The sequence below is a fragment of the Botrytis byssoidea genome, assembly GCF_014898295.1.
Source record: "Botrytis byssoidea strain MUCL 94 chromosome Unknown BBYS_004, whole genome shotgun sequence".
Lineage (NCBI taxonomy): Eukaryota > Fungi > Ascomycota > Leotiomycetes > Helotiales > Sclerotiniaceae > Botrytis > Botrytis byssoidea.
The window spans coordinates 988,764-1,014,162 of NW_024065845.1; the positions used below are offsets into that span (position 1 = coordinate 988,764).

Consider the following 25,399-nt stretch of genomic DNA (forward strand, 5'->3'; position numbering starts at 1 on the left):
TAATCCACTTACAAATTTCTCCCTGAGTGATCATCCTATCCAACACACATGGATCGCTTGAGATGAAATCTCTGTCTCCACAGGAAAATATCTGGAGTTGAGAAAGTATTGAGATTAGCAGATTCCAACAACTTGGAAGACCAAGTACACAATGGCGTCTAATTTGATGAAGTAGAATAGATTCTGTTCAAGGCTATTGCTTTCATATTAAAAACTCAAGACCTAAGCTTCCATCGAACTGCATTTAGCGGTTTCCATCCCGATATTTCCATTAATACCCGACGTCCATAGCCCTGAGCAGTTGAAAGGCGATATCAATGAAACCATTGGGACTACCAACATTAACCTGAAATCTTGCTTCATCATCCTCTTAGGGAGACAACGGGAGCGAGAAGACTGATATCTAGATTTTGAGCTCCATGGTCTATATCATAACAATGCGCTCGTACTTAGACGATACCAGAGGCTCGAAGGATGACTGAAAGAAATGACCAAGCCAAAGATAGAGTTTCGGATGAAAACACGAAACTTGAGACACACGGAGGGACAAACTGCCACGATGATTGACGTGAAAACGAATATGATGTCTTATCATCTAACTTGTAAATCGTCATCAACAAGTCTATACACACCTATCCCTCCCACAAGCACACGACATAGTTTCAAAGCTATTTCCCCATAGAAAAAAAGTGATGAGCTTCAACCTTTCAATATTTCTGGGGCATAACAGGATGAACTATTGGCAGGGCTAGAATACATACTTAGAGATAGAAATTAAACGAATGAATATACATAAACGCAAGTATATCCTGCCAGCGCCAAGTTCGTAGAATAGAATAGAAACTCACTTTTGTGCCACACTATCTCGATAGAAGTTCTTCAATCATCATGGGTAGATCCTCTGTCATTCTTTGAGATGAATAGATTACTAGCATCATCGTGGGGTAGGTACAATGTCCTCAGTCATATGAAATCAATAAGAGTACAGAAATGGTAATTTGGCACTTCCCAACAACATTGTCACCAAACTTTACGATGACAGAAACCGTAAAATTATCCACTTGGTGAAAGTATGAAAGTAGCATGTATAATCAAAGAAAGCATGTACACATCGAAGGCATAAAAGGCGAGCTCTTTATACTGCAATGCAAAATGAGACGATATATGAGATGCATAACGAAACGTCCTCTACTCCGCGGCGAATAAGCCACGAGATAAATGCACGTTGTGCCTAGAGAAAGAATACACGTCAATCTTAACTGTGTGATATGAAAGAGGTACTCCTTCGATGCAAGACAATGACACAGACACCTGTGTCTTATTCCTAATCTATTGAAGCGGGATCAATCTCCGGAAAACTTTCCCAACAGGGTGTCAAAGATGATACGGATGATGGGAGACGATGGAAATCGTTCCCGACCCAAACTGATAGTCTTTCTACAGACCCTGGGACAAGGACCTATATACGAAGTGAGTGTATAGTATTCAAGGGAACACTCGAGGATTGAGACGAGGGATTTGAAGTGGAGAAAATAGGTATAAACCAGTCGCGGTGATCTGACGAGGATTGCACCACGCCAAACTGGGTATTGTCACGTGATTACCATGTGACTTGGTACTGGGTCATCGGAATTCACCCCACCATCTCGGCGATTTGTTCGAAAAATAAATTGAAATCATACGAATTTGACAGGAGAATTGCTTTCCGTCGATGGGACCTAACCATTAATACTGTAAGATTCATTACATCCATCCGGTAGAAAAATAATCTCCCGTACATTGATGTGGCTCTACAAGATGCTATGACAGACACACAGGTATATTCAGTGATAGCCTCGAGACAACTCAAAATTGAGCACATTGAAAAAAAAAGTCGTAATTGCATTTCATGGCATTCCATAAATCGTTAATTTACATATTGGTATCCTGACGCCTAATGTGAGACCAGCTCAAATCCCAAATTACTTCTCTTCTGGCCAAACGTTGTAACCGAAGGTATCCTTCATGTTAACGAATCTAGTAGCTCTGCCCTCTGCGACCTTGTTGACAGCCGCAAAATCTTCATCACTGAGAGTGATCAATTTCGCATTACCTGCGATTCTTCCTGGGTTGCTGCTCTTGGGTAAAACAGCATAACCTCTCTTCAATCCCCATGCGATCAATACCTGTGCCAGCGAAGCACCGTTCTTCTCTGCGATTGCATTGAGGTCTTTGTTGGTAGAAACCTTTTCACCAGTTCCAGGAACTTGGTCTTGGCTTCCCAATGGAGAGTAGGCGACTGGTACAATATCCTTGGAAAGACAGTAGTCGATGAGCTTTTGTTGTGGAAGGAAAGGATGGATCTCGATTTGGTTAATTGTTGGCTTAACCTCAGCGAATGACAGAAGCTGCTCAATTCCTTTTTCGGTCCAATTCGAGACACCAATAGCCTTTGCGAGTCCGTCCTTGTATAACTTCTCCATTGCTCTCCATGTTGGCTCTGGGTTTTCTGTCAAATCTTTCTTGATGACATACTATTTTACTGTTAGAATTGTGGTCTTGCAGTCATCGTCAAATGTAGTGCGGTGCTTACCTTTCCATCAGCACCAATCTTTACTGATCTGTCCTCGTTCTTCTCTGCAGCAATTGGCCAATGTACCAAGAATGCATCAATGTATGGGGTTTGAAGCTTCTCTAATGAGTTCTTCAAGCTCCATTCGACATCTTCTGGCTCGTGGAGGTGATTCCAGACTTTTGTGACAATGAAAATGTCGGATCTCTTCACACTTGGGTTGGCAGCAAGGAACTCCTTGACGGCTGTTCCGACTTCGTTCTCATTCTGGTAGAACCAAGCGCAGTCCAAATGTCTGTATCCTGCATTCAAGGCTGCTACGACGGCCTTGTGTGTCTCTCCTACGCTACCCTCACTAGCAAATGTGCCGAAGCCAAAAGCTGGCATTTGAACTCCATTGTTCAACTTGATCAAAGGACCTGTAACTGCTGGTGCTGCCATATTGTAAAAATGTATGTATTATTCTGAGTTCTGTCGGAGGGGTAAAGAAGCGGGGTATAATTCGAAAGGAAAAAAAATCTATGTGTTTGTTTTCAGAAAAGGGTGGGATGAATTAATTGTATATTTTCCTGGGTTAGCTCCGTTAGAATATGTAAGTAAATATGTATCAACAGAAGCTTCTAGTCATGGCACAAACTCTTGCATGATTTCTTTTACTCGGGATCGATGATTTGATTGCATATGATGTTTCGTCTCAACATAACAGAATATGACGTATCATGCGGATTCATGCTCCCTCATGCCCCTCATAAGGTTTCTTTCTAAATTGTGCTAAGTCATGTAAAATCCACTTGAGTCAGGGTCCTGAGAGTGGAATTCATGGTGGTGGGCACAATTATGGGAAGGAAGTCTAAACCGACAAATAGCTGTTGAGGAAAGCGTCCGAGTGAAATTGAAATTATCAATGATGAAGGAGTATACGTAATAAGAGGGTTGTAAGTTGTGTAAGATGTAACTGCTGCTGTTATTTGGGTTGCTTGGCAATGGTAACTGTATAGTGGAAGTTGTAGCAAATGTGGTAAAAGGGCCGTAGATCGATCGATGCCGATATGAAGGAAAAGCCACTGGTAAATGTCATTTTTCTCCCTTGCAGTGTTCCTGTTCCTGTTCCTGTCTAAGAGTCGGCGACATGTGGGAAAATATTTGTCGGTTTCAGAAGGTTACCAAGGCTACCTAGTCAAGGCTGTGGCGGTTGGAAATCTCGGAGAGAAAGATCTCCCAGGTATGCAAGGCTTGAGAAATTGGACGAGATTTTCATTTTCATTCCATTTTTTTCTTGATCTGCTTGAAAGCCCTGATGGGATATTGCTTACTAAGCCGAATAAAGGTTTATCCGAGCTTAAGCCAAGACACTGGTAAACCTTATTTACGCCTTTTCATCAACTAAGGCAACCCCCGGGACCAAGAAATATATCCTCACCCTTACCCCCACGTACAATATGTGCAATAGTATATCATCCGAAGAACAAGATCATTCATCATCAATATGATACCAGCATCCTGTGTCAAATTCGACTTGCTTATCTATTCAAGCAAGACAACAAAGAAATGAAAGAACAACAATCAGAGCCAACGCATAAGTCAATTTGTTTTCCTGCCAGAACTTTATGAGGTATCCTTCAATATTGATCGACATCGCATGAGTAAAATATGGTAAGGGTCAATGAAGAACACAGAAGAAATATGGATCAATCCCTTACCATTTTAGAGACTACCCGTCGTGTATGTATAAATATCAACTAATCGGGCATACTACGGTGTGTCTATTCTCACCTCACATTCTTTAATGTGGTCCCTCAGACGTCATGCTGGATCCCTTTCCCTTGACAACTTATCCACCCAAACGCAATTCATGAATACAAACTTTCGCAGCCTTCCCTTTACTAGGTTATCCGATGAACCCACATTATTGCCTTATCTGAAGCACAAATTTTCAAAATTGGAAAGCTACCCGACTTCATTCGCAGACGTAATTCCACCCATGACAAGGACAGCCTGGATAAGGGCAACGGGATCCGCTTTTGATACAAAACTTTTCCGCGCCGGCCAAGGCGGCTTTGAAGATACATACGAAGTACAGGTATTCATGTTTCAAGATACTTTGACGGATCATGATTGTGGATCTTGGTGCATGCTTTTCGGCAAGTTGAAGACGATATTTCATTGCAAATACGGATCCAATCATGCAGTGCTATGAGCTCACCTCCTTCGGCGTCGGCATCAATACAAGGTCAGTTCCTAACAAGTTATTCCTACTCATTCTCTAGCTTGGTTTCAAGAACCTGAATTTCAGATATATACGCTGTGCCCCCGCGCCATATTTGTCTTCTCAACTTTATTATACTTCTGATTCTTCCTCACTACCGTTGCCATATACAGATAATCTTCTTTTCTACACCAAAATCTTATACCCCTAACTTCCAAACTTATATTTCACCATGCCTGGTTTCGATGATAGCGATTTGGCTGCTCAAGCCCAGCCTGCCTCCAATGGAACCTCCACATCCCAAACAGAACACAAAAGCTCAACAGCTCCAGGTTTCAACCACAACTTGGTGGTTCCAGGAGATGAAGACGATGCTGGACCAATTGAGGTTCCAGCTTCAAGATCCTCCGTCGCAGAGACTCAATCGCTCATGCATTCATTGAGTCTTGAAAACAAAACCAATGGACGCAGAGGCTCAAGAAACAGCTTTGGTGCTGCCCTGCCAATTCCCCGCTCCAAGCGTCAATCTCGTCTCTCATCTGTTGTCACCCAAGATAGACCTTCAAGACCTGGAATGCCAGCCATTCAACCAACCCGCGAGATCCTCTCTTCGCAAGTTCAAGACATGTCCAAGCTCAAGACCGAAGCTGCAAAGAACATGGCATTCGCTTTCGATATTGATGGTGTTCTCGTTCACGGTGATCGCTTGATCCCTGAAGGAAAGAGAGCATTGGAGATCTTGAACGGCGACAACGAGCTCGGTATCAAGATACCCCACATTTTCTTGACCAACGGTTCCGGAAAGGTTGAGCCAACTCGTTGTGCTCAGCTCTCCAAGATTCTCGGAAACCCTGTTGCAACCGAGCAATTCATTCAATCCCACACTCCTATGTCCGCTTTGGCTGAGTATTACGATACCGTCTTGGTTGTTGGTGGTGAGAACTACCAGTGTCGAGAGGTCGCCAAGTTGTACGGGTTCAAGGACATCATCGTACCAAACGACATCGTAGCCTCCATCCCTACCATCTCTCCACTCAAAGAGTTCTTCACCGCTGAGCAACGTGCTACATCTACACCAAGAGATTTCAGCAAGGTTAAGATTGATGCTATCCTTGTCTTCTCTGATTCCCGCGACTATGCCACTGATCTCCAAATTATTATGGATCTTCTTCAATCTGAGGATGGTGTTCTCGGTACTCGTGCCAAGGACCCCGTCTCTCAACGTATCCCAATCTACTTCTCTCAAGGAGATCTCCTGTGCCCTAGCGAGCATCCAACTCCTCGTATGTCTCAAGGTACTTTCCGTATTGCTCTCGAGGCCATTTACAAGTCCATCACCGGAGTTGAACTCGAGCGTGTTGTCTACGGAAAGCCTGAGCTGGCCACCTACAAGTATGCCGATGAGGTCATGGCATCATGGATGGAGACCATTCACGGAGAAGAGAAGTTGCCAGAGAACATCTACATGATCGGTGACAACCCAGCATCTGATATCATCGGAGGTAACAACTACGGCTGGAACACTTGCTTGGTCCGCACTGGTGTGTTCCAAGGTGGTGAGAACGACGAGGAGAACCCAGCCAACTTTGGTGTCTTCAACAACGTTTTGGAAGCCGTCCAGGCTGCTTTGAGAAAGCAATTGGGTGACGATTTCAGAATGAACTGGAGCGATTCCATGAACCCAGTCGTTGGCGATTCTTCTGCTAGCGCCATTGAATAGAGTATTTTTACGAAGACAACGAATTTTCTTAACATTACTATTATCGCATTTGCGAGCTTCTGGGGCATTTTCAATCTGTTTCGTTCGGAACATGTATGAAATTTACGATTGACAAATTTGGGAAACAATTTTCAGCATAGGTGCTTATTGCTGTGATGGGAAGGAAAAAGGCGTTTCATATATCTACAATATTTCATCGCTTAAAAGAGCTGTATGCTTATCAATATCATTTCATATTACTACTTCCACATATGACCTCCTTGCGGATACTTTTATGTGATACTTTATTGAATAAAGGGACTTCGACTTACCGACTGGGAAGTGTCGTGATTATCTTGGCTATGATCTCCGGTCCATATATTTAAGCAACATGCGAATCTCGCCTCTACCTCAGACGACATTTTCCAAATGATAGGAAACTCACCTAACAATATTTCCTCAGTCCCAAGTGGTGATTGGACGGAAGTCTTCCATATTGTACTTTAGTGAAATGCTCTTTGCAAGCCCTCGCAACTTTTAGGCCAGACGAGAGAGCGCTTATGAAAGGAGAAAGTATCCTTGATATTGGAGTTGATGGCGAGTAATGTAGGTAGCATGAATCAATTTACGACGGGTATATGAACCAGATATCAGTATTAAGAGAGGGGAATGGAGGGTACAAAGAAGTGTCATGGAATGAAAGCTGTAGATGTTGAGTTTTGGTGGAATAGTGAGAGGAGGTCGCAATGGAGTCAGTCATAGAATTTCAAAGGGTTGGCTCGTACTCCATTGGTTATGCTCATACTGGATACTTATATATCCGTACTCTGAGAATGTTACTGACCATCATCCATACCCTCTTCCCAAGAACGAGGTTGTTTATGTTTGGTGTCAGCTGACCAATGTTTTTGTGCCTTCCTCATTGACAGTAAACCACAATATCATCACTTCAAAGGTTTCTCCAATAACGAGCTTTAAAGATTCATGCGCATTCCAACACAAGCTATGGCTGGCTTCCTATCAAACCAACACATTCACTCAATTGCAAGCTTTATGAATTGCTCAAAAGTGATAGGTATTAGATATTCACAAATATGATTATAAGCACCAAGACATTACTTAGGTGGTATCATCTCAACTTTGTTATTGCTGTCGTCTATCTGGGTGTTCGCTTCGATATCCAATGGAAGATATCGATAATTTTCTCTAGTAATTCAATTATTTTGATTTCAATATATCATGTAATCTTCTCGATCTACCCTCTTCTCTTCCATCATACATTCTCATCACCCACCTTCAACATTCGAGACAGCTACCATATACTCCAAATTGCCAGGCAACTTTTTTCCATCTTCCCAGTGTTCTACTTTTCAACAAAAGCTTAATATATTCAAAACCCTTTCGGTACCCAATATGCAATTCGAAAGTTGGAGCAACCTTGACCGTAAATCACTAATCTTTCGAACTTGCATGATTGTCTTGTCTGCTATAACTGCCAGTTTCTTTATTTACATCGTCATCGCTCTCAGCAGAAGATAAAAAGAGATTTGTAAGTTTGAATCACTCAGTGTGTCCCGAGTTTAAGGACTGACCGAGACTTTAGGAAGTACAAATTCGAGAAAGTGTATGTTTATTTCATGTCTTCACTTTTGACATCATCACAGGGACTTTGACATGATAAAAACTGTCATTGGAAGGAAAGGATTCTTTTACTAATGATTCAATGGACTTTAGATATACTCTTTCATACACTGAGTTTGAAAAGTATACAGCAGATTAAGAGTTTGCTGGGACAATTGAGCACGTGCAGCTCACATTCAACAGCAGATACCGCACAATCACCTGCATTGCATTTACTTTTACTGTAAGATTTGTGCATTCATTTATCAAATTCTGGTCTTCATCGTCTATCCTCTTCGATCCATAAAGCTTTGTGTCAGTTATATTACTGATACCTTTGATGCTGAACAGAATCAACTCATTTTCATTTGCAGTCATCTTGAGTCCGAACAACCTCCACATCATCTGACAACTTGCACATTCACCATGGATTCGGACAATGAACCAACCGAAGAAAGACTTTCTTCAATAAATTTGCTTCAATTAAACAATACTGAAGAATTCCCTGCACTTTCATCCAACCCAAAATTCTCTACACAAAAACCAATCGCCACCCCATCTAATTGGGGATCATTATTTGCTTTGCAAGTATCAAAAACATCTCAACCAACAAATCAATCTACACTTGCGCCTCTTCCTGTTACACCCACCAAAGAAATGAAATCCCCCAAAGGTGATTCCATCAGCGAAAAAGAGACCCTACTTGCATCGCCCAGCACAGCAGAATGTATGAGTATTCTATCTACCGAGACTGCTGAAACGGCTGTTGAGGGAGAAGATGCCAATACTCCTTGGGATTCACCGACTCAAAATGGAGAAGACGATACTACTATGTTGAAAGCCGAAGAATTTGAAGATGAGTCCACCGTGCTTTTCCCGAATTTCGTCGCGACAGAAACACCAAGCCCTCCGCAAAAAGAAGTTATTCCTCCATTTCAATTTCCAGCTGTGGCGGCAGAGTCAGAAAGCAATATTTACAGCGCATCGCCGGAACCCATGAAAACCAAAAATATGGAGGTTGAAGAACTATGCGAGGCAGAACGCCATGATACTCCTTCTTACATTAGAGGAGGTTTACCTTTATGGGACGTTGTTGTAAATGATCCACATAGAGTTATTCATGCCATCAAGCACATGATGCATGGCATTGTTGTCATGAACAAAGCAAAGGGCGCACCATCCCACGAAATCGAAGACATTGTAGATAGTCATCTAAGCACTTTGAGGCAGATTGAGATTCTAATAGAGAGAGAAAGGGTTGCCAGACTAGCATGTGAGATGAGGCAGGCAGCAGACAGACGGGCACAATTGGCTCTTGAAAAGAAGCATTTTGTCACCCTTAAAGAGATGGAACCTTTGAAGTCAGCCACCAAGTTCAATCCTGACGCGGTAAGTTTTGATCTGCTGAAGTCTGCCGAAAAGGAAACCCGCTAATTGTGTTCTGTAGAAGCCTTTCGCTCCCTCGAAAGCTGTGGCGTCAGATCTCAGGTTTCCTGCACGTCCGTTTACATTAGTACCTGCTTTACAAAACCCATCTCAATTGAAGTATTCAGTTATTCAACAACCAGGTTTTATGGTAGAACAAAGTCGTGCCCCATCTACACAGGTTAAATTTTACCCAGTACTCAACAGATCGAGAGCTTGGTCTACACATGACCCTGGGAATGTTTCAATTGGTCCTTACAATCATTTTGACGCATACAATCAGAAGCCATCGACGCCAAGATTTCTTCAGCACGCACCGTCGCCCTACTTCATGGCTTCACCACCTCAGCTTTCATCGGATGCACTAGTTTATTCGGATATTCAACAGGAAGATATTATCCAGGATCCTCCTGATTCGCCAACTCTTGTGGAAGATCAAGATGAAAATGGTGGAAATGATGATGTTTTGTTGGCAGATAAGCCGCTCCTGCGAATACCTGTTCCAGGAAAGAAAGATCATAAGTCTACTCCTACATCACCAACTAAACAATTTTCTGCAAACACTTCACTCAAAGCTACAAGCACAAACACCAGTCCTCGGAAAAGGGTCTTCAATGTTCATGCAAGCTATCAAAAACAACAAGCCTACTCACAGAAGCCATTGTTGAAGAACTTTGTTCCTGCAACAGCCACAGCAGATGATATCAAGAGAGTTGAATTGCAACTTCCGCGAACCCACCGCCATATATGTCCTTCTTCTTTGACTTCTCTCGACTTTCAATGCCCAATGCCAAATTGTATGCTCCAGAAAATCTGCCCAGATTTCACAAGTGAGAATGGCTGCTCGTTTCGACCACCTCCTCTCAGCGACTGGCCCTGGAACTACCCACCCAGAGAACCCCCGATCAATCAATCCCAACAATGTCCATACGTACATATTCCAGGTACCTGTCTCCATTCCCTCTCTTTCTTCCGTATCCATTCCGAATCCGAACCTACACCCTACCCTGCAGTATCAAAATACTATTGTCCTGTTCCCAATTGCACCACAACCCGCTTTCACTCTTGGGGATGCGCCAAAGATTGGAAAACAGGATTTGCAGTTAATGGCATCACACCTTGCGCTCCAACCCAGAATCCAGTTCCTCTTGCAGAAATCAACGCGGAATGGCGATGGAGACTTTCGATGGAAGGTCTACGATTTGCGCACGAGAGGGGAGAATATGGTTGTCAGGGTGGAACTATGCCGGCCAATGCGTCGTTTCCAGGTGACCATAAGGGTGCAGATTCGAGGAATTGGGGACCGGATCTTACTACTGAGAAGTCCAAGGCGGATTATAAGAACACACATATGAGAGAGAAGGATAGAGGACGCTCGAGAGGTGGTAGTAGAATGGGGGGAAGTAGGGTACGTGGCGATAGAGGCGGTTCTTCTGATACGAGACGAGAGTTTGCGAGGGAGAAATCGACGAGATCGGCTTGAATGTTGCCGAGCTTATTAATTTTATAATGATCCGCGTAAGGGAAGTTTCTGAACTAAGGATGATAATTTTTCGATCTTGGGTCTTATATTCTAGGAAGGACAAGAAACTATGAAATGGGGAGTTGGATGAGGTTACTGCTTGATATGGTTTTGTAAAGATACCCCGGGCGTGCGACTTCGCGTTTTGCTCATGTTTTTTTGTTTTTTCTTCTTTTCTAGTTTACCGTTTTTCCTTTAGCTCTTCTTGTATCTAAGACACCCGACAGATCAGTTGATACTTCGCAATTTCTTCTGTGGCTGTAGAATATAATGAATGGAATACATGTTACAAAAATTGAAAAAATAAAGACCCTTCTAAATCTTGAATATCCATCCATCATTTCTATCCATAAAACAAGACTCTAAATCTATAACCTCCGCAATCCCCTCACCTCATCCATCAAATCAATCACATCCACCATATCCCTACACTCCATCAACCTCATCCTCTCCTCCTTCCCCAACAATCCATTATTCCCCCCATTCTGCGAACGATCCGTGCCGCACATTTCGCTCAAATGATGCACCACGAGTTTAAACGGTATCGGTTGTTTGAGCACCTGATTCATAAAAACATCGACGCATTCCCAGGGGGTGGATGCGTAGCCGGCGAAGAGGGCAGGATTCTCGAGAAGGCCGCGGGCGGACATAACACCATCGACACCGGTGTAAGAGGTGTGATGGAAGGCGTCGGAGAGGGTGAATATGTCACCATTGGAGAGGGTAGGCACGGTGGTATGGGTTGTGAGAAGTTTTATGGCTTCGAGATTCACGGGGTGTGAGGAGGGGGTTGAGCGCATGCGGCCGTGGATGGTGATGAAGTCTACGCCGGCGTCTTGGACGGTTTTGATGAAATCGATTGTGTCTCTGACAGTGGTATTAGCTATAATTTACCGCTCCCTTGCTTCTCCTTCAAAGAGAGATAGGAAATTTGTACCGTAAATCCCGGTGAATCCTAATCTTCACACTGACGGTTTTCTTTCCCTCAAAGCCATCTCTCTTCAGTGCACTTTTAGCCTCCTTGACCATTTCCGCGACGAGTTCTCGCTTGTGCATTAAGGCGGCGCCGATGGAACAGGCGCACGCCCATGATTGTGGACATCCGCAGTTTATATCTACGCCGTTTACGTAGGGGGCGAGGAGGGTGGTGGAGCGGGAGATTTCGAGGGGGGAACAGACGCCGAATTGGGCGATGGTTGGGCCAGAAGTGGGGGAGGTTGTGAAATCTAGGGGTTCATGTTAGTGTGCGGGAGATGGTGGAAAAGAGGCTGGCGGCGAGAAAGAGTTTGAGAACCGGTGTCGGGAGTTGGGTATTCAAATTGAGCTGGATGCAACCTTGCTGCTGGAAGATATGCAGTGCATATGAGCACAGGTCGATGAGATTTTCTATAAAATTGAACTCATATAGCCTCTCTGCATTTCATCACAATGTATGCTAACAACAGAAGTTCCATATGGTATCGTGAACATGAACAAAGACTTCTCTGTTGCCACTGATTGAAACTCATCAATCTTGACCCAAAACGATCAAACAAATGAATCCAGACTCCTTCACCTAGCAATAAATCCTCGCCCCCAAATCACAAGCCACTCGACTCTACCCAAAAACCCACTCTCAACACATCATGCACCCCAAAAAACCACGTGCTCACCCGAATCACGTGCAAAAACACTGCGATTAAATTCTTTTGCCAAAATCTGCTCTCACACTCAGCACACCATCCTCGATCACACGCGCAGACTACACATAGCACATAACATACCATCGGGGTCCAACAAAGATCCACTCCATACTGGGCGACCGTTTCGCGAAAAGCGAGCTATGTCATCAGTCGAGATGCGGGTTCCAGAAGCGAGGATTCTTACTTTGCTGTAGCGCACCATGGGTGCACAGGTGTAGAGAGGTCTTTTTTCCTTCTGCGCGATGGAGAAGAGGGTGAGGGGACTGGGAGGGGGGTTAGTTAGGTGGTGCTTTCCCATGAGGGGAATGGGTGAGTGATGTACTTTATTTCCAAGGCGGGGTTTGTTGGAGCAATGCCATTGTGCGAGGTGGTGCTTGTCATTTCTTTCTTTTTAGGGGGTTGAGATGAGTGGGCATTTTATTTTGTAAATAATAATGGGAGGAGAATTTATCACGTTTCGGTATCACGGATTCTTTTGTGAGGAATCGCGAGGGATTGTTGGTGTTGGGTGGTGGCGATCTAGTGCGTTCGGTAAAAATTTCTAGGGTGTTTTTTGGGCTTTGGGATTTGGTGATGGTGGTTTCGACAGGATATTAATTTGGTATATATCTGATCAACCACTTCAAGTGTTAAGTCATTCCAATCACATATTCTCACGGCGAATTGCACGGTTGAATCTTTTTTGGTAGTGCTGTAGTTCTAAGCTTGCGCCTGTTTTCGTTGTGATCAATGTCCCCTTGGTGGTAGAATTGCAAGCATAGTCGATGTCATATTGAGATAAGTCTTCATGCTCTGTCCTTTTAATATTGTAGTATCATTATCCTAACTGATTCGCATGCTGCACTAAAGACTCATTGTCCATCGAAGTCACATTGATTCTGCTTTCCACCGGAAAACCATCATCCCTCATTAATGCGCGATTAGCGACTGTTTCTCCGAAACTCTTTAAAACGGTATCCACACATGTCTTCACCTCCAAACCCCAGTGGTGTTATAAACTTCGGCATTTCCTCATCGCGTGTCAACATGACGCCTCGTCCCTCTGCATGAACTTTGAAACGGTGAACTAAAAATTTATGGGCTAACGTGGGCTCCTTCGAAGAATTTCGTACTTTTGGTTGAGTAAAAACACTCCAAGGTAATACCCGTCTAGGCCCCCCGGTTCTATGAAATCTATAGGCGAACTTCTTCTGTCCAGAACTGAAGAAGATTAGTTCCTCTACCGGACATCCCCAAGGATAGACTTTCCCGAAAAAGGATTCAATTTTGTCCGAATCATTTCGTGTATCGATCGCCAAAAACTTCACGCCAGCCTCGATGAGTTCTGGTTAAGATCGTACACAGCACTCCGGTCATCATCGTGGAGTTTTTTGAAGCCATTTACCCTTCCAGCTTCATCATCAAAGGAATCCCCAAGTAAGGACCAAAATTTCGCGAGGTCGTGTATGACGATCCTGTCAACTTTACAGTTTATATACGTTCTGGCCGGATACTCAGGTACTCCAACTAATCGTACTTTTCCCTTCGAAAGGTCTGGAGCCCACTCCAGCAGCTTGTAGTATTTCAATCCTACAGTGCGAGCTTCCGTGCAAGTACGAAGGACCGTCGGTACAGTGCTTATGCACTTATATCCGAAGTCTTCGATCACTTTTGGGCGGCCTTCTCGTTTGTAACATAGCCAATGCTTCCCAACAATGATATTTCTGGGGTCGTTGAAAATCGCCAGCTCCCAGATCATCGATCGAAGTTCCGGGACAAGCTTCGGAAATAAGGTGAACGTGGTTAGAGATGTTGAGTTTCGTGGCTGTCTTGTTACAGAATTCTTTGATGTGGCCATTTTTGTCGTTTAAAAAGTGCAATAAGTGCTGAAAGATAGAGTGTATCTTTGGTCTGTTGATCGCAAAGTAATAAGTAAAGTTATGTTTATTTATCAGTCGACGCCTAGCGTAATAGAAGCCACTGCGAATACTAATGGAGTTTTGTTCGTGAACGAACTCATGATGCTCGACCAAAAATTGATATTATAGTGATTCTGACAACGAGTAGATTAAAAAGGAAAAGAAGAGAGCAGGAAAGTTAGAGGAAGGAGGAAGGAGGAAGGAGGAACCAAGCAACCCACTAGCATGTCGATGGCCACAAAGCTTTGGGGGCTTTAGTTCTGATTACATCTACTCATCCTATCTTTACAGAGGCAGTGCCTCATAAGTGTCCTCGAAAGTCTTCCGATTGAAAGATTAGGAAAGGAAGGAAATGTCCATAAACACACCACTCCACACCTCAGAAGGACAAAATGAGCACAGATTGAACAGTATAGGATTCCGAAACGATCTTGATATCAAGTTGCACTATTGTACAATTTGTATTAAATAACTCTATCTCGGCATTCCTAATTTCACTGGTTATATTAAGATTTTAATGTGATAGTAATAGAATGATATCGATTTCAGCATCTAAAATATTTGAAATGCGTCCTGAACATGAATGTACGTTGGATGGGAGTATTATGTGATCAATATGATGGACGGTGAGGTCCTTTGTATTGATCTATAGTGTGTTTTTATAAAGTATCACTTGGAATGATTGCTAAGTCGAGTTTGAATTACAAAATTAGCTAAAAGTTTCCCAACTCTCTATCTGTGCATCAGATGATAGTGTATTCAGCACGTGACTTCACGGGATGATAATATTACTATCATGTCCAAGAACGATCGAACTTGGGCATTGAATATTGACCCCATATTCCACATTATCCTTTTCGAGAAAATGCTTGAATGCAGCCCAAGACCCAAGATAGATCAAAATGCATTATCGACACGTGATACGAGGTACTTTAGCTCCGAATCCAATATTACGCTCTTCTCCTTGAGCTGAACGAGTGGTGTTATCGGGGCTGATCATGGGTTATATTCGGCTCGATCCTCTTACGCCAGCCTTACACCCGAAAGTTCATTATCAATAAATGGGTGCAGGCCGTGATTCGGGATCTATGTCGGAAGTAAAAATATGAAACTTTAATGATCAGGAAGATTGCCAGTTTGATCTTGAATTCTCCTGTTGTGCAAGCAGGGGCGCTAACTCATGCCGTCTAAGCTCTCTGCATAATTGGCAGAACTTTAGCCAAAGAATGTGATGCTTTGGCATATGTTGACACCACACACCCGCTGCAACACAGCAGCTCAAAGTAGCAGATCTTATTTTTCATTGGAGTGATTGATGGGCTCGACCTAATGAAAACTCAATGTTTCTTGGGGTCGCTGTGGCTCATATGAGAATGCTTCTCCAATAGATTGAGAGATGTCTTCCACACTGTCGTAATCCTTTAATTTATGAGACATGATTCCTAATCAGGTGAATCCAGCTTCAATTTAGATGATGTGAGAGATGGAGCACGCGGGTTTCTAGATGATGTCGATGTTGTGACTACCGATATAATTGAGGAAATGCATATAAGAAGCTGAGAGACACGATGATGCTCATATTTACTTTGAGTTCCTGCTGTTATGGGGTAGATTTGGATCCCCGGATTTTATATTACTTCATTGTTGAACAGGCCAATATATGGTCCCTTGCCTATCGTTGGATTGGTGATATTGAGACATTTGCAAGGTCTTCAGGAGGTCCACCGCCCATACGAACTTCGAAGTACATGCACCTACGTCTGCGTTCCCCACCTACTGGAGCCTGTAAATTAAACGAATGTTTGATGAAGATGGATCCAAATCCGAGGTATGAAAACCCAAAGATACCATTCAATTACTCTCTTTTTCTTTACACTTTGGCTAGATGGAAGATTCAATCTCTCAATTCCTTCCATCTCGAGTCTACTGTTTCTCCCGTTTCGAGAAGGCTCCAACTTCGGGTTGCATTGTTCATTTCACTCCCGCCACAAGTTCCGAACTCAAAGGGCAACGAAACAGTTGGAACTTGGAGTAGCACTTGGAAGTTGGTGGACGAATTGAATAGTACATCAAGATCAAGATGATATGTAATCGGGCCTCATAGGCTATAGCACTCACTGTTCAGTGTTCCCATCCAGATCCCACAGAAGCATTCGATTAGGTTCAAGATGCGTCTATTACAGACCGATAGTAGCATTTAATCTTGGTGTGCTAATTATTTCATCCACCATCCATTGCGTGAGAGGGCAGGAGCCTCGGAGCACCAGGAGCTTACACTTGGAACTTGGAGGCAATAAAGGCGGCTGTGCCTTAAAATAGTATGATTCCTCTATGCTCGATCAGTGGTTCGTTTGTATCCAATGGGGAATTCTACGTCCGTCCCTCCACTGTTTCTGCGCTTTAGCCATTTTCTGGGATCACCTCCCTGTACATAAACGCTCCACCCTAATCTTATTCTGCATCTTCTACTACCTAGGCGCGCGATCAGTACTCTTTTACGGCGTCGAAATGGGGTAGGGAATACGGAAACGGAAAAGCCTCAAGCAAATCAGGGTCGTGTTCTTGGGTTTATCATTTACAACGATATGGCTTGTTATGGCTGACACTACATTTTCTCCTTTAGAACCACGACTTTTTCTTCATCCTCTTCCCCTTCCTCTTCCTCTTCCTACCCATCTCACACAACGGACACACATTCATTTAATTGTTTGCGAAAGGATCAAACACTCCATTCACTCAGTAGTCTGCGAAAGGATCAGACATCTCACATTAAGGTTAGAAACAACCGAAAGGATCGAGACATCTTAAAGAAGCGGCGAAGATCCAGCCAACACGATACAACCTCAATCTCTTATCCTGCATATAATACTCTCAAACTTCCTGAAAACGATCTTATCATTTGGGAAGGAATTACATGGGAAATGCAATCACCACGACGAACTACTAGACCGGCATCGGCAGGGAGTACGAGTACGTTTGATTCGAGACCTCGAAGTCCATTGAGCACCAGTGCCTCAATTGACGATTTATCCAGCCTGGCGAGTGAGATATCGTCGGTGTCCAACAATTACTCAATCAAATCGGCATCAAGAAGTACGATTCAGGTAGGACCCACAAGGGCCCAAACAGATCCAATCTCCAATCGATATGAATTTGAGCCCAGACCACCAGTTCGAACAACCCTCCTCGAGCCTCAACGATTGATGCAGGAACCTGTATCCTGGACGAATTTTGTCTCGCAGCCATCTTTAGGAGAGGGTTTGCTTAAACTTCCCGAAGAAATACTTCTGGTTATTCTGCGGGAGCTCAAGAAATCACATCTGAAAGCGGGGAGCCTAAGTTGTGCAACATGTTGGATGAGGGATCTGCACAGTCTTGGATTGAGCAACAAGAAGTGGTGGAGTGCTGCAAGAGTTATTCTATATGAAGACATACAGCTTGTTGGAAGTGATTCGAGTTTGCATATGAAGAAAAAGTACAAGTCGAAACATGGAATCAGGTTGAGACTTCTTCGTCGAACCCTTCGGAGTCAACCAGAGCTCGCCAAATATGTCAAATCATTGAAAGTTCCTTCAATGCCAGACTCGGCCAAAACGAAACAAGATCAGGATGAATACATGGACTTGGTAGCTTCAGTGATAATGGCATGTCCAAACTTGGAACGCGTACCAGGAATCTATCAGCCATACGATCATGAATTCACAAAGTTCTTCCATGCACTGGGGACGCGATCGAAACTCGTCGAGAAAGTCTGGATTATCGAACCAAGCCCAATACGACGTCTTTACAATGCATCTGATGAAATCGAAAACCCTGTGATTGTACCAGGCCCTTTACGCTCTGAACAATATCTCGATTTCTTGGGTCTTAACTCGAATTGGCCACATTTGCAGACACTTGTCCTTCATTGTAGCCCCGGTGGCATGATTGATTCACCTTTATTCACTGAAATATTTGGACGTCTTCCATCGCTTCAGGATTTGTATATATCGAACTTCCCACGTACTTCTTTCAATGATGAGAACTTGCTTTCTCTTCCAGCTCTCAAAAAACTTCGACTCGATTCACTTCCAGGCATAACCTCGAATGGATTAGCGGCCTATGCATCATTACCTACTTCCACGAATCTTATCTCACTGTCTTTAATATCATTACCACTCCGATCACTCGCCATCCTCGCTCGATTTTTCACTCACCTGAAGAGCCTCAAATCATTCTCTTTATCTCAGGGTCCTTCCCCTATGCTCAATGACCAGAATGATATCTTCTTACACCCTTACCTTGCCTCGTCCACCCTCGAACACCTTCACTGGGAAATCACGAATCCTGATGACGACAAGGCTTCTGAGATCCTTGCTAAATCTATCGCTTTCTCCGGATTTCCCAATTTAAAGTCTCTCCGTGCCCCAACTGACTTTAATGGTATGCTTCAAAGGCTATGCAAACCAAGGTCCAGGATTGAATTACCAGGAGACAAGTATCGAAATATGGGAGTCGGCAACCCTCAGAATCGAGCGGCGACTATGCCTGCCACTATACCCGTAACACCTCCACCAAATCGCCAGTCAATATTTTCTCGACAGAGCGAGCGTCGCGATAGTGTAATGACTGGAAAATCCTCAAACTCATCTTCGCTGTCTCTTGCATATGAGACCCACATAGACGGGAGCGGCAAACATGAGATGGTGAGTTTATTGAGTGCTCGACATGCTGCTCAACTTCGGATTGATACTGCTACGACACCACAGTTTGATATAATAATTTGGGACGATGATGGACAATTCCTCGAGAGGTTCAAATTAGGAACTTTCATTGGCAAAGTAGAGAGTAAGATTGTATACAACTTGAAGCCAGATATTGAAGGCAGTGATGAGTCTATCATGAGTGTCGAGACACTTTTGGAGAAGGGGGTCGAGTCGAAATCTAGTGATGGTTGTACGGGAAGTTGGAACATAGACCTAGACTCGAAATCAAAGGATAGAAAGAAGAGAGATTGGTGGTGGCATACTGAGAGGGAAAGATGGAGAGAGACAAAATTGGCTACTTTCTTTTAATGTTGATTCTTTTGATACCCAGGGAATGGTGTTTATGTTAAAAAGTTTTATGTCTATCATATTTTGGAAGTTGGAAACTTACTATTGGGTTTTTTATATTGTAAATTTAATAATAATCATTGTCTTTCAATTCATTACTTTGATATCTTGTTGGAGTCATCTATTCTACATCTTCTTAGGCCTTTCACTTTCTGCACCAGACATGTCTTGAGCTTCCAGGTTGTGTTAACAACATTATAAGATTGACATGAGTGACAGCCCTCAACTCTCATCCGAACTACATTCCTTTCTCTTAACATTCACTTTCACAGCTCGGCCCCCTCACCACCTGACCCGAAGTTGGCAGCCTGATTTCGAGAGATCTTTCAGTTTCTTTTCTACTGCCTTCTTTATTCTTTCTCGCTTTCCAAATCTCTTCAATACATAACACACAGTCCCAAAACTCAAGTTGTACAGTACAGGGCAATCCTTTTGACAATATTGAAAGTACTGGCCTCCACTAGTTTGCACTTTCTTCTCTTACATATCTTGATTCGATCTATTACATAGGAATTGTTTCAGATTCATCTCTTCTTGTTTCTTCTTGTTGCTTGTCAAGTTGTCGCAAGTTATTCTGTTTACACATCACCAACAAACCAACAAACCGACCAAACCCAATCTCGAACAAGCAATCAAAGCCACTCTCTAACAATCCCATCCATCTATCTCAAATTGTCGATCTACGATCTATAATCTACACATGCACGAGACACCAATCTCCATGACCAAACAAAAGATGTCTCTCCCACTCCTCCCCAAGCGCGGTCTCACTCCTCGCGAAGTGACCGCCCTCCTCATCATGGTCGCATCGCAACTTATCATCGGCGTTATGATGCTGCGCATGATGATGGCTAATCAGGGTGTTGCTAGTGTGGGATTTACTGAAGTTCTTCCTACCATTCAACCTTCGTTCCACGGTGCGCAGTGCGAGGCTCAGATGAATGATGGAAAAAATGGCATGAACTTTGGTGGAAATATCGATTGCAGTAACTTTAACAAGGACGCAAAGATGAAGGAATTCAATGTGGGTCAAGGAATCGATGCTTCGGAGTATTTGCTCAGGACGAAAATCGTCATCGGTAATCGCATTTCGTGTCATCGCACATTCGTGACGGAGAAGAAGAATTCGCTGGTGAAGGGTTTGTGGGAAGTAATCGAGGGCATCTACGAACTTGAGGAAATGGCTGCGGGTTCTCGGATTGACGAGAGTTTTGCTCAAAATAGTGGCGCTCAGCGCGTTTTGCGAAAGGGGGATGGAGCGACAGATGGTGGTGTCGGGGAAGATTGGGAGGTGGTCAAATTTGCGCAAAATCCGGCGTATCCCGCGGATGAACATGATCAGTTCCGTGCGGAGATCTCGTATATGGAAGATAGGGTTACGGGGTTCCGCAGGGCGGTGGAGGAGATTATGGAGAAGAATGATGTGGAGGGGGTTTTGAATATGGTCAGGAAGAGTTTGAAGGGGTTTGGACCGAATGCACAATTCGTGCGAGACGAGAAGAACGATGGAAATTCCGAGGAGAAAATGATGCTTGCGCAGAAGAGTAAAGAAAAAGTGAATCGCGCGCTCTCCAGTCTGTGGGAGATTTTTCAGGACATGGATGAAGAGATGAAAGATACAGAGCGATGGTTGAGAGATACAGAGACGGCGTTGAAGAGCGTTGTACATGAGTTTAAGATGGAGTGGACACTTTAGATGATGTGGGTTTAGGGTGTGGTGGCAGCGTCCATGCGACTTTGATCGATTACTTGCATACATATATGCGTACGCATACGACTAGATTGGGCTATGATTATTTCTTTTTTGTTTCTTTTCGGTTTTCGGGTTCTGCTTGCTCTTTTTACCCTTTTGATTCTAAGCTTGCGTCGATCGTCTCGTTTGCATCTTACGCTGTTGGAAAAGATGTTTACAATACGATGCAATACGATACGAGTTGATGGGAGAGGGAAGGAGGAAGAAGGAAGAAGAAGAAATGAAGAAGACTTTTGTACGATACCCCTCACGAACAATACATGATAAGAAAGAAAAGACTCACTGCGGATCCATCCTACTGGAAGCTTCGAGGAGCAAGGAAAAAAATAACCAGATACTTTCTGTAATTGTCCTTGATACATCTCATTTCTCGTTTCGTACGCGAAACAGATACCTAGTTTTTTAGTCTCCTAGGAACATCATAAATGATAATTGTATCTACTTCTTTTGCTTGATCTATCTGTGTCTGTGTACGTTTGTAAACTTTTTTCTCCACAACAGTAAATACCTACGAATGATAGAATAAACTAAACATTTATTTTATTCCCTTCCATACATCCATCCATTTTCTTCTTTCTTTCCCAAACCCCCAAAGAACACAATCCATGTTCCCCAATACCACCATCACATCACATCGCCTCATCTCACTTATCCGCCTCATTCAACTCAACCCAACAAATCAAACAAGCCAACCCTCCCCCCTTCCAAAAAATCCCATCCCAACATCCCATTCCCACCTCACCGCACAGGACACCCCTCAATCCCCGAATGCAAATAATCAAAACTCTGCACCAAGCCCGCGAAATGCGCCAGCGCCGCCAGCACAACCATACAATGGAGGATCTGATGGCTATTGCCGTAGAGATCGAAGCGGCCGGGGCAGTATTTTTCTGGGATCTATTTGTGCGATGTTAGTTTATGTTTATTTTGCTTGTTGATTAATACAGCAGGTCGTGAGGTGGGTTAGAATTAGATTTTGCGTCGAGCCTTGTGGACTGGTGGTTTAAACCTGGGAGGGGGAGTTGCAGGTTCCTGATTTACATCCAGATGTGCTAGTTTCGTAGTGGGAATCTCGCACGAAGAAAAAAAGAAAAGAGAAATAAAAAGGAAAAAAGGTATGAGAAAAAGAACTCACCCTCAAACTATAAGCCAAGGCCCCCACAAAATTAAGTCCCGCCATGCCCACTATCCAACCTAGACTCAATCGTTTATACTGCAACGAGATGCCGTAGATGATAATCGAATGCACGATGAAGATGACGGCCGAGAGACCCAGGGCTGCGTACATGAGGGTGCGGTAGGGACGGAAGAAGGGGGTGCGGAAGGGGGGGAGGAGGGTGAAGAGGGTGAGGGCGAGGGAGAGGAGGGTGATCTGGGGGTGGGGGGAGTTAGCGGGGGGAGGTGAAAAGGAAGAGAGAGGTGGGGGGAGGGAGGAAAGGAAAAGGAGGAAAGTACCATAGACCAGTAGATTCTCTGGAGTTTCACATCACATATAAAACCGTGATAGATGGTCGCAACGGTGCTTCCCCACATGAGAGCCACGATACCGAGATAATCGAGCTCGATCCAGAAAGCTGCGATTTGGTGACTGTGATTATTGAGAGTGTGATATCTGCGTGTGTGAAATAGATTAGTCTCAAGATTCAAATATCAAATCCAGAATTAGGAGCTGTGATTAGCGTTGACATCTATCTGAAGGAAAAAGAGTATTGCGATATCAAAGACAAGCCAGAGACGAAGAAGAAAAGAATATGCAAGACAAGAATACAAAAGATGAGTCAGAAAAAAAGGGGATGAAGGGGATGGGGAATCCACGGACAAGACAAGAGAAGAGAAGAAAAACATACACAAAGCTTAATCCAAAACAAACCGCCACGCCTCCAAAAAACAACGCGAAGACTACGAGATCTGCGGTCGTGGCATCGTGGTAGCGAGGTAGTAAGGTGTGGTAGATATAGATGGGGAGGAGTGCGAATAGTATTGCGCCGATGAGATGGGAATGGATGTTTACTGGTTGAGGTTTGTTAGTGTGGGTGATGGGTGTGTGAGGAAAGAAAGAAGGGAGGGGGGGGAGAAGGAAGGAGATTAGTTACCCGTTTCGTTGTGCAGATGAAATACACTTCTGAATGATCGGAGTGAGGATTTGGTTTCGGGTCTGGGGGTGGAGTTAGTTTGATGAGAGGATGGGATGATGGGGGTGTGTGATATGGGTTGTTTTGATGGGTAATTAAGAATTGAGGATGAGAAAAGACGTACCGATATCCAGTAAGAATATATTCATTATCCTGTCTCCATTCCGCTTTGAAAATTCATCAGCATGAGTATTTTGTAACCCCCTGGCTCTCTTCCAAATGAATCTTCGCAAACACATTCGTACCACCGTGATATATTCCGTGGTATCAACTCCGGAGAAGAAACCCAGAAAGTCCCCGAAGTAAAAAAGAAAGAAAAAACTCACCAACTTCATCCCACCTCAAAATCTTTCCTATCCTCTCTCCCCCCTCCTCTATCCCATTCCCATTCCCATCCCCATTCCCACTTCCAAATCTCTCCAACCCCCCACCCTCAAACTCTATATCCTCATCTCTAACCAACACCTCCAAGCCCCCCATCGACAAACCCGTCGCATTCCTCTTCAATCCCAACTCCCCATCATCATCGATCTTCTCACCATTCTCATCCCCATCCCCAGCCTTCCCAATAATCAACACCTTCTCCGGCACTTGCACCAGATCCCCCTCATCCTCCTCCTCTCTCGCCACTATCAACGTCGTAGCCGAAGAGATATGTCTTACATGTTGTCTTTGTCTTGATTTGACCATCTGATCTCCATTTCCATTTCCACTGACATCCCCATCCCCATTCTTCGCAATCACATCCGCACTCACATCCCCATCCAACCTTCTCTCCCCCTCCCTCTCCCCCTCCCCCTCCAAATTTAACGCGAAAAAAGGATACGCACCCGCACCCGCATATCCATAAATCCCCTCCTCAAGCCCATCATGCCCACCAAGCCCATCCTGCCCCGACTCAAAATTCGACATATCCCCTAAACTTCAAATACCTATTCAAACTCTCTCTCCTTATCCAAGAAAGATATGAAAACAGAAAGCAAAGAAAGAGAAACCGAACCAAAAAAAAAAAGGGAAAATAAACACAGAGTTTTCAATCCTTCAACTTGACAAAAAATGAAGCACCACCTATTTTCAAAAGATCAATCATCAATTTCTGTTATTATGTGGGTTTCTAGATTTGGTTTTTCGAAGCTCCGCGTGGACAAGTGCTACGAGGGTAATAAGCAGGTGAATTTGTATTCAATAACTGGCAAGGCGAGGATGAGAATATAGTATACTTGGATTCTGGACTGTCTTGGGACTGGTTGTGTATGTAAATGTTGGTGTCTTTCAACCAAGAATGAATTTCAAAAAGAAAAGGGAAGAACAGATAGGTTGGCTCACTGGTTGGTGAAAAGAATAAAATCCCAGGTCGGGACAAAATCAAGTGTGGACCAGAGGTCATTAAGTATAATCATTCCTCTATCTGCTATGGACCTTCTATCCCTCTATCCCAACAGCCCAAGCCTGCGAGCACCTTCTTGCTCCGCCAAACCGTATGACGGACCTCAAAATCTAAGATAACCATTTTGCGGTCCTGCGAAGACATGTAAGCAGGTAGATCCTACCAAATTAAAGATTTTTTCAAGATTGAATTTTTCATATAGCTTTAAGCAACTTGTGCATTTAGCGACAATAATGAATCTGCCTGCTAAACCTGAGTGGCTAATATCGTGTGTAAAAAGGGGAACGAAAGCATACTAGAATATTTGCATGATCGTGATGTATTGCCACAAAGACGATTGTTGGAACTTGCGTAAGACAAAAAAGTACATTGTCGAAGACTGATCTGACCAATAGTATAAGAAATGAAACTAACTTTTTGGGGGCAAGAGT

At 43.7% G+C, this 25,399-nt stretch overlaps 8 protein-coding genes across 8 annotated transcripts; 4 read left to right on the forward strand and 4 right to left on the reverse strand.

Moving 5' to 3' along the window:
- Window positions 1-1,961: 1,961 nt before the first annotated feature.
- EAE97_002398 (uncharacterized protein) lies at window positions 1,962-2,992 on the reverse strand (the record flags this gene model as incomplete). Its single annotated transcript, XM_038872909.1, has 2 exons — window positions 1,962-2,513; window positions 2,573-2,992. 2 exons carry the CDS (start codon window positions 2,990-2,992, stop codon window positions 1,962-1,964), a joined length of 972 nt encoding a protein of 323 aa, XP_038736115.1.
- A 1,997-nt stretch (window positions 2,993-4,989) lies between these two features.
- On the forward strand, window positions 4,990-6,477 carry EAE97_002399 (uncharacterized protein; the record flags this gene model as incomplete). Its single annotated transcript, XM_038872910.1, has 1 exon — window positions 4,990-6,477. One exon carries the CDS (start codon window positions 4,990-4,992, stop codon window positions 6,475-6,477), a length of 1,488 nt encoding a protein of 495 aa, XP_038736116.1.
- A 2,025-nt stretch (window positions 6,478-8,502) lies between these two features.
- On the forward strand, window positions 8,503-10,984 carry EAE97_002400 (uncharacterized protein; the record flags this gene model as incomplete). Its single annotated transcript, XM_038872911.1, has 2 exons — window positions 8,503-9,465; window positions 9,524-10,984. 2 exons carry the CDS (start codon window positions 8,503-8,505, stop codon window positions 10,982-10,984), a joined length of 2,424 nt encoding a protein of 807 aa, XP_038736117.1.
- A 407-nt stretch (window positions 10,985-11,391) lies between these two features.
- Window positions 11,392-13,086, reverse strand: EAE97_002401 (uncharacterized protein; the record flags this gene model as incomplete). The annotated part of the gene is made up of 6 exons (XM_038872912.1): window positions 11,392-11,890; window positions 11,961-12,249; window positions 12,676-12,721; window positions 12,787-12,843; window positions 12,890-12,968; window positions 13,028-13,086. The coding sequence occupies 6 exons, from the start codon at window positions 13,084-13,086 to the stop codon at window positions 11,392-11,394; spliced, it is 1,029 nt and encodes a 342-aa protein (XP_038736118.1).
- Window positions 13,087-14,008: 922 nt separating this feature from the next.
- Window positions 14,009-14,542, reverse strand: EAE97_002402 (uncharacterized protein; the record flags this gene model as incomplete). The annotated part of the gene is made up of 1 exon (XM_038872913.1): window positions 14,009-14,542. One exon carries the CDS (start codon window positions 14,540-14,542, stop codon window positions 14,009-14,011), a length of 534 nt encoding a protein of 177 aa, XP_038736119.1.
- Window positions 14,543-17,524: 2,982 nt separating this feature from the next.
- On the forward strand, window positions 17,525-19,657 carry EAE97_002403 (uncharacterized protein; the record flags this gene model as incomplete). Its single annotated transcript, XM_038872914.1, has 1 exon — window positions 17,525-19,657. The coding sequence occupies one exon, from the start codon at window positions 17,525-17,527 to the stop codon at window positions 19,655-19,657; it is 2,133 nt and encodes a 710-aa protein (XP_038736120.1).
- A 775-nt stretch (window positions 19,658-20,432) lies between these two features.
- On the forward strand, window positions 20,433-21,392 carry EAE97_002404 (uncharacterized protein; the record flags this gene model as incomplete). Its single annotated transcript, XM_038872915.1, has 1 exon — window positions 20,433-21,392. One exon carries the CDS (start codon window positions 20,433-20,435, stop codon window positions 21,390-21,392), a length of 960 nt encoding a protein of 319 aa, XP_038736121.1.
- A 795-nt stretch (window positions 21,393-22,187) lies between these two features.
- Window positions 22,188-24,493, reverse strand: EAE97_002405 (uncharacterized protein; the record flags this gene model as incomplete). The annotated part of the gene is made up of 7 exons (XM_038872916.1): window positions 22,188-22,346; window positions 22,585-22,821; window positions 22,905-23,061; window positions 23,297-23,459; window positions 23,543-23,604; window positions 23,706-23,748; window positions 23,908-24,493. The coding sequence occupies 7 exons, from the start codon at window positions 24,491-24,493 to the stop codon at window positions 22,188-22,190; spliced, it is 1,407 nt and encodes a 468-aa protein (XP_038736122.1).
- Between the last annotated feature and the right edge of the window lie 906 nt (window positions 24,494-25,399).